The sequence below is a fragment of the Sceloporus undulatus genome, chromosome 5 (genome assembly GCF_019175285.1).
Source record: "Sceloporus undulatus isolate JIND9_A2432 ecotype Alabama chromosome 5, SceUnd_v1.1, whole genome shotgun sequence".
Taxonomy (NCBI): Eukaryota; Metazoa; Chordata; class Lepidosauria; order Squamata; family Phrynosomatidae; genus Sceloporus; species Sceloporus undulatus.
In genome coordinates, this window is record NC_056526.1 from 71683963 (window position 1) to 71697316 (window position 13354).

General features: G+C 39.7%; 1 protein-coding gene across 5 annotated transcripts in view; it reads left to right on the forward strand.

Annotated features, from left to right (window-relative positions):
• CPED1 (cadherin like and PC-esterase domain containing 1) overlaps positions 1 to 13354 on the forward strand; it is a 125579-nt gene that overhangs the window by 36190 nt on the left and 76035 nt on the right. For all 5 annotated transcript variants that reach the window (XM_042468490.1, XM_042468489.1, XM_042468488.1 and 2 more), the window contains exons 4-5: positions 2333 to 2436; positions 4832 to 4907. In XM_042468490.1, coding sequence (XP_042324424.1) covers positions 2333 to 2436; positions 4832 to 4907 — 180 coding nt within the window. The remainder of the gene's footprint in view (positions 1 to 2332; positions 2437 to 4831; positions 4908 to 13354) is intronic.

The following is a 13354-nucleotide window of genomic DNA, read 5'->3' on the forward strand; positions in this document are numbered from 1 at the left end:
TATTAACCAGTGTAGTGGCAAAATAATAATGTATGAGATCAGCTTTGCTAACAGGCATAAAATGCTGGAAACTAGAAGTCCCAGGTGACATACAAATGTACAAATACAGATAAAACCATACCTGTTTCGACAATTGTCTTCCTCAGTGGAAAAAATAAAATGCACTATAATAAAAGTGCACTATAATCCATTGGAGTATCCAGGGCACTGATTTCTTTATATAATTTTCTTCATACCTATACTGGATGACTCCAAGCTAATAATGATGATATAACAGATTATATTTTTTCCACTGAGGAAGACAATTGTCGAAACGTGTATGGTTTTATCTGTATTCATACATTTGTATGTCACCTGGGACTCCTAGTTTCCAGCATTTTATGCCTATTGGCAAAATTGATCTCTTACATTATTATTTTGCCATTACATTGGTTCAAGACCAGCAAAAGGGCCCAAGCTCGACTCAGGCTTGCATCCTTCCGAGGAGGGAGCTAAAATGAGTACCCAGACTGTTGGGGGCAAATTAGCTTACTTGCTAATTAGCTTACTTGCTGTTCACCGCTATGATCTTTGGAATAGCAGTATATAAATAAAACAAATTATTATTATTAAATTATTAGTATTAGTATTAATAAAGCCTTTTTATACTTTGTTCTACTACTACTTTTCCCTAAACTTTTTTGTTTTACCACCTGAACATATAACACTGAAAGTATGCCGCTCCAGTAAGTATCTCTATTTCTTAGGACAGTGTGACTGTTCAAACCATCCTTGCTGAAATATATACATGTTCATGCTCATGCTCAACTTGGAGTGCTCCTACTTTGAAACAGGTACAGCGCCACCTTCAGACAGGAGCTCCTGTCCCAGTATAGAATTACTGCAGTTTCACACCATTTTAACTATCATGGCTCCATCCTATGGAATCCTGAGATTTGTCATTTGTTGTGGCACCACAGCTCTCTGGCAAATAAAGCTAAATATCTTATAAAACTACAAATACCAGAATTCTGTAGCACTGAGTCATGTTAAAGACATGCCGAACTGTATTGATTCTACAGTGTAGATGCAGCCAGGGCCTTTCATAAAGTGGAGGTTACAACCCACCAGGGATGTCAGAAACGTCCAACACAGGTAATTCTGAATTTGGGTTTCAAATGTTCACCATTTGCTAGCTCTATGACCATTTGGGCCAAATGTATGCAATAATATAATCATCAGTAGTAACAACATTGTTATGCTCAGTGTTTTGTAACTTGAAAAAGGTATGTTGATGTGGAGAGGAGAAGGGATCCCTGGGAAGTAGCTTCTTCTCCTTCCCAATTTCTTGTGCAGCCTGTCAGGATCCAGCAGGACGATTCCCAGGTCATATACAGTATACTAAAGATCTATGTGGAGGTGGTCTTGCAGAATTGTATGTTTGTATATGTGGATGTGTATAGATCGGGAGAAGGGAAGGAAGGATGTAATGACATACTATGACTTGTTTCACAAGAAGAAGAAGGTCTTTTTAAGTTCAAACAATGCACAATATTGTATAATCTAGATTCCTCCAGTTAAATATGGGTGGGTTTTTTTTTTGTTTGTTTTTTTGTTTGTAAATTTAAGGGTAATAGGAAAGAGAGATCTGATGCTAAAACTGGGATTTTTGAGTGTATGGCCAAGATCTTCCATCAGGAAACATAGCTATGCAATCTAGCTATGACAGTCTTCTGTCCAACATCCTCCCAAACCCACCTTTTTTCAGTGGCAATCCCCTACACCTGGTCATTTCCTAGTCAGTGGAGAATAGAAGAACAGCAAATATGTGTCAATTTATTTTTTTTCTGTAGCTGGAAAAACAGCAGCAGGCATCTGCAAAGACCTCTGGGGGTCGTCCAGGAATTCTTGAAGATAATATCATTGCTGTGCAGCTAGCTGTAAGAAAATAGTTGATTCCCTATCTGCTGCCTTCCCATAGTCCATCAGCTGGCATATGGCCAGTTTGGGGGGCTGCAATTGAGAAAATGTGGGTTGAAGGGACAATTTTGGTCATTACATGGTTGACAGTACATTTTAGCCTCCAAAGTGACCAGAAAAAGTGAATTCACCATCACAATGTCAGCATATATCTTTCACTTTCAATAAAAACACAACATTTTTAATGAGGTGGTTACAGAGTACAAGCAATACCCCGAAGCATCATTCACTAATAGCATTTAATTCCAAACAATAAAGTACTCAAGAAGTGTCATTTGTACTATTTTATTTTATTTTAGGTTTACTGCAGTATTTTCTCATAGTCATCACGGGTCTTTCTCATTGTGCCTCTCTTTCATTCCTTTAAAAATAGAATTAAGCTCCTGGGATCTTTTGATTTGCCTGTCTTCCCGAAAAGCTGACCATGAAAATTGCTTAAATATAGTGGAATCGCATCGGCCGATGTTATTGCAGAAGGTATGGTTCCAAAGTACTGTCCATGTCATTTGTCCACCTTCAAGAAATTACTTTTAAACACACAAGGGTGGTTTTTTTTTTCATTTCATAGTTTATTTAATTACCAAGCAGTCTATCAAATGGTAGTTCTGGCATCTTCATTTTAATTCTAATAGCTATCCAACCTCCACTGGAATTTGCTCATAATTAGAGCCAATGCTTTGCATGAACAAAGTGTCAAGTGCAATCCCTAGACTCTTCACTTAAAAGATTTGGAGTAGCAGGGTTGGGAGCAGTGTGTGTATATAGGAAAAACATACATCCACCTGAGATCTTGGAGAACAACTCTCAGAAATAGACAACATGGACATAGGAAGACCACTGGCAGGTAAATTACCATAGTTGCAGACTGATCACACTGGTTCCTGGTTCAATCCCAGCATGTCTATCAAAGGAGATATTTTAAAAGCTAAACTGCAGTGTCGATGGTCAGAAGATGGAAAGAGAGTATGGAACAAAAAATGAGGATAGAACATTTTTGACAAAGAAAAAAAAACTCCTTTGATTGGAGATAAGATTAATTTTTGGCTGCTTGAGGAGATGCTGATAGATGGGATGATCCCTATCTGGACCTTGCTCATCCCTGAGCTAACGGATGTTAAGGTGAGAAAGATCTCTAAGCCTGTTAGTCTTAGTCAAACTATGTGGCACATAGTTGAAATCCTTTTTCAAAAAATTCTAGAGTAAACACATGGGGCCCCAAATGCAAACTGGGCCTACCACATGCAGGAAGCTTAAACATTCCTCCCATCTCATTATTTAAATGTTCCCCCTTTGTTCTTTTAAGAAAAAGAGAAGGGAAAGGCTCAGTTGGAGTCCCCACCCATTTTATAACCCCCATCTGGGAAAAGGGACAAATTGCTAGATTGAAAACAGATGGGTGAAAAGTTTCAGTCTTCTCCCACCCAAGTGCATTGATTTCAGTTCAAATTGGGGCCATATATCATTTTTCAGAGTAAAAAAAAGGAAATATGTATCTAATATGTGATTAGTTTAGCATGTAGCTTGACACTGAGATTTCAGCATGCAGAGTGGGATCCTTAAAATCACTTTGTGATGCCATAATGATGTGCTTTGCTGTTACATAATCTGGATTTTTATAGTTTACCTCCCCCACCAAAGGAATTCAGCTCTCATACATTGTTGGAAAATATAGGATTCCATTGAAAGTAAACAAATGTCTCATTGAGAGAGGAACGCTAGGAAACAAAGGAAAACAAAATGAGGAACATATGCAGAGCCTTTTAAAAGTATGGGGCACCCATTTAACTGGGTGTCAGTGGGTATCACAACTTTTCTTGTCAGGGCAGGCTTGACTTTAACATTTTTTTAAAAAAATACATTACACTTCAACAAATATCTAGCATAAACATTTCTCCTGGGCAAATGCACAACTATGTCCAGTGTCCACAAAGAGCAAACTAAGAGCCTGTAGAGTATTCGAGTAAATAGTGAGTGAACTGTTAATTTAAGAACCCTACCCAATGCCAACAAGGTGGTGGTTTTTTTCCCTCTTCTGTGCACATGGTGTGCTGGATCAGGTTCATGGCAACCACATGCCAAGGCCCCAATCCAGCCTTTCCAGGACACAAAAAGCAGCTCCTTTTTGCGTCTTGAAAAGAGCGTGATAGCATGGCTTGAAGGTGCTCCTTTGGCACTGCATTGTGCAGACACAGCACCAGAGGAGTACCATGATGCCATGTGGTGCATGGCGTCATGGCATCCTGGGGGCAGAGCTTGGCCATGTGTCATGTAGACGCTACACCCCGACTCCACCCAAGGCCAGCCCAAACTGCTGGTCTGCACAGGGCCTTAGTGAGTTTTACATTATCTGCCTGCTTAATATTTGCAATAGCATCTGATCTGGTATACTGTGTGTGGGGGGAGGGCTGTGCATCTAAAAGACTCATAATTTGTTTTTGTTTTTTAAGAGCAAAATTAAGATTGTTTGAAGACTTCCACATAGATTTCATTGATTCAGGGCAGATGGTCAGTGGTGCTCTGGGTTTTATTCCAGACTCTCGAGGAACCGTCCACAGAGCTTGACCTCTGTTGAGTACAGGATCAGTGCTTTGGATAGCTCCTATAAAATCTAGAATAAACCTGAGAATAAATTCACTGCATCTGTGACATGGAAGTCACAGGACACCCTGGCTTGGGTTTTTGGTTGGCTTAAAGCTGTTTCACATACCTCACAAGAGAATGATTCCCATCTCAACATCTCAGCTGAAAAGAGTGGGCAATGCTATACCTGCATTTCTTGTACTGGCACATAAAAAGCATGCTAAGTTTACAAACAAAACAACAAAAACCAAAACAACACCATACTAATTAGAATCTTTTCCATTCTTTTCAGGCAAATGTCCTCCCCTCAATACAACATCTGCTTTGTAGAAAGGAAGGATTGTGCCAGATAGTGAGAACATTTCCAGGTAACATTCTGAGTTACTTTGAAAAAAACTGCTTCATTTAGTTATCTTTAGGTTTGCTTGCTCAGCAGAATGAGAGAACATTGGAATGTAAGTGCATCTCGGTTCATCTTTCATCACCCTAACAAATAAATTGAGGTTATCAACTGGAACAGATTCAACTTATGACCAAAAGCCATTTAAAAAAAAAAAAAATAAGCTATTCTGATAATGGAGAATGGTGTCATCATAGGTGCAGGATAAAGGTGAACCGCTGGGACTGTGCATCACTTCAGGATGCAGACAGGACCTCACTTAGGCTATAATGCTCCTCTGGCACACAAAGCAAATACAAGCCCCAATCTTGCTCATATATGGTAAAACTAAGCATCAGGAAGCCTAGCTAGCTCCCTGGCATGTTAGTTTTCTATCTACAGGAAATCCTTTTGTAGGGGCATTTGATCACATAAACCCTTACCTACTGTTTGAAGTGATAGAGTACAGATTTGTTGACCAACCATGAAATAATGAGATCAGACACAAATAAGTAGATTTAACAGGGGCCATTTTTCTTGACTTAAATCCCATTTAAATGTTTGAGGTCTGGGAGTAAGTGAAATGATAATCAAAAGGTGGGAGCAATCTGGAACGGGTCCAGCTGTGGCCCAGATGTCAACCTACGACACCTCCCCAGTTATCCTTTGGGTGAAACACCAGCTGTGATGCCCAATCCAGGGACCAATTCGATCAGGTTTTCAAAAAAGACATCTGAAATGCAAGGAGCTCCGTGTACATCTGGACTTATAAATAAATCAGCACATGTTTTGGTCTATTTAATCACTAAACCTTCAAAAAATCTGGTTGTTATTGTTTCTTTTAACTTCATATATAAGTCAGCTTGGCCTAGCTGCCCTTCTCAATTGTGCTGTTATACTGAGAGAACATGAATATATGTAGGACACAATCACATTATTGATTGATGTTCGAGAAGGAGGAATTTTCTGAACATGTTCTTCTGAAATAATGTAGTTTCTTTAGCCATAATGAACCAGCTAGGAGAACAGCACTGAATTTGGGGCACAGCTTCCTGGCCATTTGCCTTAAAGCAGTTCTTTTAAGTGTTAGGACACTATTCAAAACACTGGAAACAATGATAAAGAAGAAAAATTCTGAATATGAAAAAATACTGTGATTTCATCACTAATAACCAGATACTCTTCCTTTAAAATACTGAGTTTTGTCCCAGCTATGATGCTTAGGTAGAGTTTTCCTCATTATTGCATTTAAGGCTGTCATACTGCACACGTACTGAATCTTCTCCCTATTATGTGCCTAGTAAAAGACACTGGCTCTGATAGACTTTAAAAATACACAGATCTGAGACTTGAGACTTCAGCTTTAAAGATGCACAAGGAGAATTAAGGAGAAATAGAAACAGGGCACAGAAAAGTTACTTTTGGACTATAATTCCCAGAATCCTCAGCCAGTGGAAGGTCATTTGTCCAAACTCTGAGTATTCTAGCTTCCTGGCATTTCATGATACCCTAAGAATTGCAAGGAGTCATCCAATAAATGGATTCCAGATTCCTCATACAAAAATTGACTGTAATGGAGAGGAAATCTTTTAAAAGAGGTTTGGCCACATATCAAGGCTACAGGGACGTAGCAAGGATTTTAGGAAGGGGGGTCCAGACTAAGTGCCACCATTATAATGGGGCTTGGGTGCAGCAGCGCGTGCCATTCATTTTTCTAATGGAAGGGGGGGGGTCTGGACCCCGCACGGACCCCCCACCACCAGCTACATCCCTGAAGGCTATATCCTGCATGCTTGTTCAGGATTACTGATTTTGAAATATAAATAAAGAGCTTTTCTATTGTTTAATTTTCTCTTGGCACTTCATCATGATATCCTCCTTGTTGTCCACTGGGCTGGTATGAGTCTTGTTTCATTTACGTTTTTCCTGCCAGCACCTTTCACATTAAAATGTATTATGGTGTGGAATTATGAGGTCTGATGTAGGTGGCACTGGGGGGACTATTCAGACAGTGAAAATAATCTGGGATGAATCCAGGTTGCATCTTTGTTGTTAATTGTAAGCCGCTCTGATAGCCTTTAGGGCTGAAGGGTGGGGTATAAGTACTATAATAAATAAATAAATAAATATGCATCCCGAATATACCCAACTCAATTTTGCAGGGAGGACTGTAGAAAAAAACCCCTACTTAACTGGAGATAATCAGTATCGTTTTCCCCCCGAGTTTTAAAAAAACATTCACACTATCAGCAGTGTGAATAACTGATGCAAATAAACTCTGCATGCCTTGAATGCATTTCAAATACATGAAGTGGAAGGCTTTCATGGCCGGCGTCCATAGTTTTTTGTGGGTTTTTTGGGCTTTGTGGCCATGTTCCAGAAGAGTTTCTTCCTGACGTTTCGCCAGCATCTATGGCTGGCATCTTCAGAGAATGCTTCCCTGGAAAGGAGTTGGGTATATATATATTGTATGACCTAGAAAGGCAGGAGTGATTTGCATGTGTACTGTTCTGTTGCTAATGGCAGGCCTCTGTAGGAGAGTCTGCAAAAGAGGATTAGTGAGCACTAATTAAGCATACATGAATCCTCTTTTGCATAGCCTCCCAGCCTAAGGCCTGCCATTAGCAACAGAACAATACGCATGTAAATCACTCCTGCCTTCCCAGGTCACACAGTATATACATACCCAACTCCTTTCCAGGCAAGCATTCTCTGAAGATTCCAGCCACAGATGCTGGTGAAGTGTCAGGAAGAAACTCTTCTACAACATGGCCACATAACCCGAAAAACCCACAAAAAACCATTCCAAATACATTTGCAATGTTGACACCATGTATATTCACATGCTGGCACATGTGAGCAACCAAACTCACATAGATGCACATAGATGTGGTTTTATAGTGTTGATAACAAGCACTGTCTTTCTGCTTGTGGTGTGACCTGTGGGTGCATGATTTTTTTTTAAAAAAATAATTAAATATTTTAAGTGCAATCAGTGAGGCAAGTAGTTGCAAAACCAGTGAATCAAATCTTCTATCAACTCATTTTTAAAAAATAAGCCAGGCTGCCTGGGCTGCTGCTTACATGACTGATGATGCACAGATAATTGCCATGTATTTTGAAGTGGCACAAACTAGTGGGGATGACAATCATGCCAAAAAAAAGAAGTGATTACAAGGTGATAATGAAAAGATCCACTTTCATAGTGGGAACGATGGACCTTTTGGAATCAATTTATCAACACGAAGCGAAGGTGAATCTCAAACTGGTTTAAATGTAAGTGGGAATGAGCCCTTGAAGCTGTAGTCTAAAAGGTAACATTTCCCAGTTTTGTCATTTCCTCAGGAGATTCTTTTGGATTAAACAGTAGGGGTGCTGTTAGTCTGCCTTTAATAAACGTAATCATCTCTCAAATATACACTGCATTCCCATATTTGTTTCCACTCCTCTATTTGGCTGCTTTTTTAGAGAAAAGGGGAAGAAAGTACTTTTGAAACAACAGTTTTGCCATGGGCAAGGCCTCTCCCTCCCTCCCTTCCCACATCCCAATGCTCTGGCCTCATAGAAGCATGTGGTGAGCCTGCTCATTTGGCTGCTGGCCACAGTACGCTCCCTATTCCTGCCCACAGAAATCTGGCTCTGTGTCCAGTATCCTCGTGTTGCATTATGTTGCACAGCCTCTTTATAGCTTAGAAAATGATCATGGGGACTGTCTCTCTCTCTCTCTCTCTCTCTCTCCATCTTCATGGCCGTGTCTTCCGTAGTTAAAATACAATATCTTGATGAGACTGCAGACTTCATTGTTGCAGATATTGGATGTCACATTGAAGGCCATCTTCTTGGAGGAGTGATGAAGGGAAGAGAAGGAAACTATTTGGGAGGCAGTTCTTCCTGCTTTTTCCTCATTCTTCCGCTTGGAAGAGCTTGTGCAGCTTGAAGTCATTCCCAGTTATAGTTTAATAGCAGCAGGTGGTTGACCAGCACTGTCAACTTTGAGGTGTGTCATCTTCAACTGCATTCCTTCTATGGGTTGACTGATCAACAGCTGCCTTAAACCATCCTCCTGATTATATCTTACATTGGTATTTTAACAATGGGCATGACTCAAAACTGTGTCTTCCATTGGTGGAAAGTTCTTAAATGGTAATCCATTCTTGTTACAGTGTTGTAAGGTAACTAGTTGTTTTTACTTATTAGAATCAGTGCATGGCTCATTGCTTTTTGTTGCTTTCCATTACTTCAGGATTGATTGAAAAATGGCAAAATACTTGAACATGTCTTTTCAAAATACCACTAAAAATGTCATTTAAAAACAAGTTTTAAAAATTATGAGGAAATATTGCTTATTCTGCCAAAAAAGTGCCATTGCTCATTCTGCTTTCATTACCAAGAAAAATAACTTGGTACAAGCAACTATAACTACACTTACATGTAACTGTTAATCATCCTATTCCCCAGTGTTTGCATTCATTCTTTAAATTAATGTAACTGGCAACCAAGTTTAAATTATTTTTTTCTAAAATCTAACAAAATGTCCTCAGAAATCCTTTAGGCAGGGCTGACCAGAGGTATTTTGCTGCCTCAGGCAAGCAGCAAATGATTGACACTCACCCATCCAAGTCGAGTTATATAAGGCCAAGAGCCAGACATGCTATTTTGGCACATGGGAAAGGAAATCCCATAATCCCTTTCCTCCATCTCTGGCTGTAAGAATGCAATGAGAATAAAATAAGCAACAAACATTTGTTGTCGTTTTATGACATCCAGAATCAGCTATCTGAGGTTGTGTCTTCTTTCCGGCTAATGGTTGGCTGGTCTAACATTCTCAGAATTAATTATCATATGGTAATAGAGATGGGAAAGAAATTCTGGCCTTTGCATCATCTTTCAGCCTTCTTTTTTCTCTTATAGTATCACATAAGCCACTTCACTTCAGGAATGTGCCATGAGGAGAAGGAGGACTGCCACATTCCTCCACGATTTTTCCTTCGTACCTAATGTATTTTAATCTTGTCCAACACCCATTTTTCTCCTTATTTAGAGGAACTGTTACAGAAGGGAAACACACTGGAAAAAATGAAGGGTAGAAAGCATCCCTGACTTGTCCTGTTGCTGTAAATACTCATAGTGCAGATGGGTGGGATGTATGTATACAACTGGTACTTTGCTGCTTGCCCAGTAAACCTTCCCAGAAATAGAGCAGTAGTAATAACAGCTGAATAGAGAAAGCTCAGTTGTCTCCTTTTCTGGTTGTTCTTTACGGTTTCATTCACATAGTCTTGCCTGAGTTTCACCAGCATCACTGGAACTGCTGCTGCCCTGCCATCCCAGTCAATAGTTCAAGCCAGAGTTAGTACTATGCCCAGGAATGCTGAATTTTGTACAAATGAGAATGCATAATTCAGACACTTTTCAGGCAGAGACACTTGATTCTTTTGTCAAAATCTCCTGTGAGTCCCCTATTTTGTACATGTGTTCGTGCTTGTATGGTGTGTATATCTCTGATGGAAGAGTGCAGTTTGGTGAAACTCAGTCAAGACTATGGTCCTGTCTGCACAGTAGAAATAAAATGACCTTCCAAGTTCCTACATCCTCACGGTGGTAAGACCAGACAATGCAAGGCCCAACCCTCAGTTCTGATGCAAATAGACTGGACAACATCAGAACTGGAGTATATGCCCTTTAAAATGAATTAAAATTCCTCACCAGTTATTCTGGATCTTCCGGGAAGATCCAGAGCCCTCTGTTCTAATGCCAGGCAGCTGTTTGAAACACATCCCCCTCTGCTGCCATGTGCATCTGCCGCCACTGCAGTTCACTTCTTTCTGAGGTCACAATGAGATGCCCAGCCATGTGATTGTTGCTGAACACTTTGTCCTGATCTCAGAACGAAGCAGCCCAGGATGATGGGAATTACATGTACAAATAGCCACCCAGCATCATAAAGAGAGAGAGGTAATGAGGGAGAGGTTGTGGTAGCTGCAGGACTGCCTCTGGAGTATCTTAGCCAGTGCAGACAACACCTACAGGTTAAGCGACTGTAGAGAACAGTTTGTATAATGTGTGCTTTTCACTTCTTAGTCTGCACAGTAATGAGTCGGACGTTTCCTATACTAGCTAGAGATGTTAATATTTTACTATTTCCTTTTTGCTAGTGAGGACAAAAAAATTCCATTTTTCTCCCCACTGTGGAGAAAGGAAAAATTGCAGCTCTTTCCCCAGTATCTCTACAGCCCAAAATGTTTTCATTCTGTGCAGAATACTGTTTCTAGACAGCCATGTCTGCTTTTCACTGCAAGAGCATTGCCAAACAAACAAAAAGACGAAAAACAAAACAAAAAACTATCCACAGCAATCTTGCACAACAAAACTATATAGCTATTTTTTGTGCAAAGCTGCTGGGGGTTTTATGCAGGATTTTTGTAGTGCAAAGGCTTTGTTGCACAAGAATGCTGGACTTTGTGCAAGATTTTTTTAAAATAAGATTTTGTGTTGTGCAAGATTGGTGGGTTTTGTGCAAGATATTTTGTCAGGTAAGATTGCCAGTTTTTGCATAGAAAATACATACCTTTTACAAAAAGCACACCCATGGCTTGCTGCAAATAGTTTTCTTGTGATATGTCCCATCATTGTTTTTGAAGGTTTTTCTGGTTTTCTATACCAACCACTTTGAAAACCATGAAAAATTATCAAACTATGCTTCAGAACAGACAGCTTATTCAGTACATAATTTGACTGGTATGTGTAAGCTTATTAGAATTATGCCTGGAGAAATAAGCATTTTCTCAGTTTACTTTTCTCTCACTGTTCAGCATCTCTCTGTCATTTTTTAAAAACAAAAGTAGACTTGTTTTCATTTGCCCTTGCACTTCTCTAAAATGGATGGCTAATGCTATATAACAATATTTCAAATACTCAATGCAAACTATATTAATCAGGAAACTTGTCAAAATGACCAAGCATATCAAATGTCCAGGCAAATATTTTGTATAAAGATGTTGTTAGCTTATATGCTTCAATATTAGCTTAGATCTTGTTTGGATTTGCTCTTTTATTTAATTTTATTTTGAAAATTCTATACCATTCTCCATTCACTAAAGCGGTTTCCAGAAATAAAACAGCTCTTCTATAAAATACAGAAAAATATCAATTCAAAAATGAGAGCAATAAAAAAATTATATTCAAAGAACCAGCCAGAATTCTCTATGAAAGTTTGAATGCATAACGCAGGGGTTGTCTACATTAATTATGAACTCTGAATTTCCCTTGGGCTCACTGCATGCTGTTTACATTACTCGGGGCCCAAAACCCAAATTGGGTTCAGGCTGTTTTCACTAGCCCGGACCTGATTCAGGATTTCCCCTCCTTGTTCCACATTAAAAAGACTTATCTTTTGCTCCAGGTTTTCCAGAAAATTCATAACAAAACTTGTGCTGCATTGACACCACGAAATAACCCAGTCAGGAACCCAGGTTATTTTCAGCGTATTCATAGCTTTGCCAACTGCACTTGGTGCAGTTGAGGGGGGGGGGCATAAAAACAGCCACTTAACCTGGTACATTGTGCACCGGGTCCCTTAATGTGTCTTTTTTTCAGTGTCACAATGATCCAGATCTTTGGTAGTGTAATGGCACTCTGGATCGATCTGGGTCGTGCGCAATCATTCCAGGAAATGGAGATGCCTCTAGTGTTTAAATGCTTTGGAGAAATTCAATTGCAGTAAACTAGTGGGAACAGTGACCTGGTAGCAACCCAGTAATATTCCAGATACAGCTCGAAGTATTCTGGCAAATGTAGATGAGCCCATAGAATTATGCACTCATGATGGTTATGCAGTCACAATCCCGACACAGGAGCTGTACAGGGACTGTGAACATCTCCCAGTCTCTACTTACTAGGTAGCTACTGCTGCAGTCAATGGGGATCTGTTTCCCTGTCCATTGGGAAAAAGTTGCCTGGTGGTCCCAATCCTCCTTACATGAGCAATCTCCTCCATGAGGGGAAATTGCAATGGGGCCCTGCTTCTGACTCTCATACCAGAGGCAGCTCATGGGAGAGGGTATAAACAGCACTCAGCTGCTTTCCAAGCAACAAGGGATAGCCCCTCATTAAACCCAGTGGCTGCTTTAGGAGAGGTGGTATATCAATAAAACTTATTATTATTATTAAGTGAGGATTGAGGGAGTCAGGCCAGTATTCACTGCATTACACTAAGGTGTTTACACATGTGTATCTCCCATACTGAATTCTGGACACCAGTTATAACTAAGCTGACAATGTAGAAAACCTGTTAAAATGCACATGCAAATAAAAACATTTTTAAAATACCTTGCTACAAAAGTGATATCCTTTCAGGCCATTGTTATTGTCAGCTAATAGTTCTGTGTACACATAACCAAATGATCAAAATATCAGTGTATAAAACTCCTTTTGATT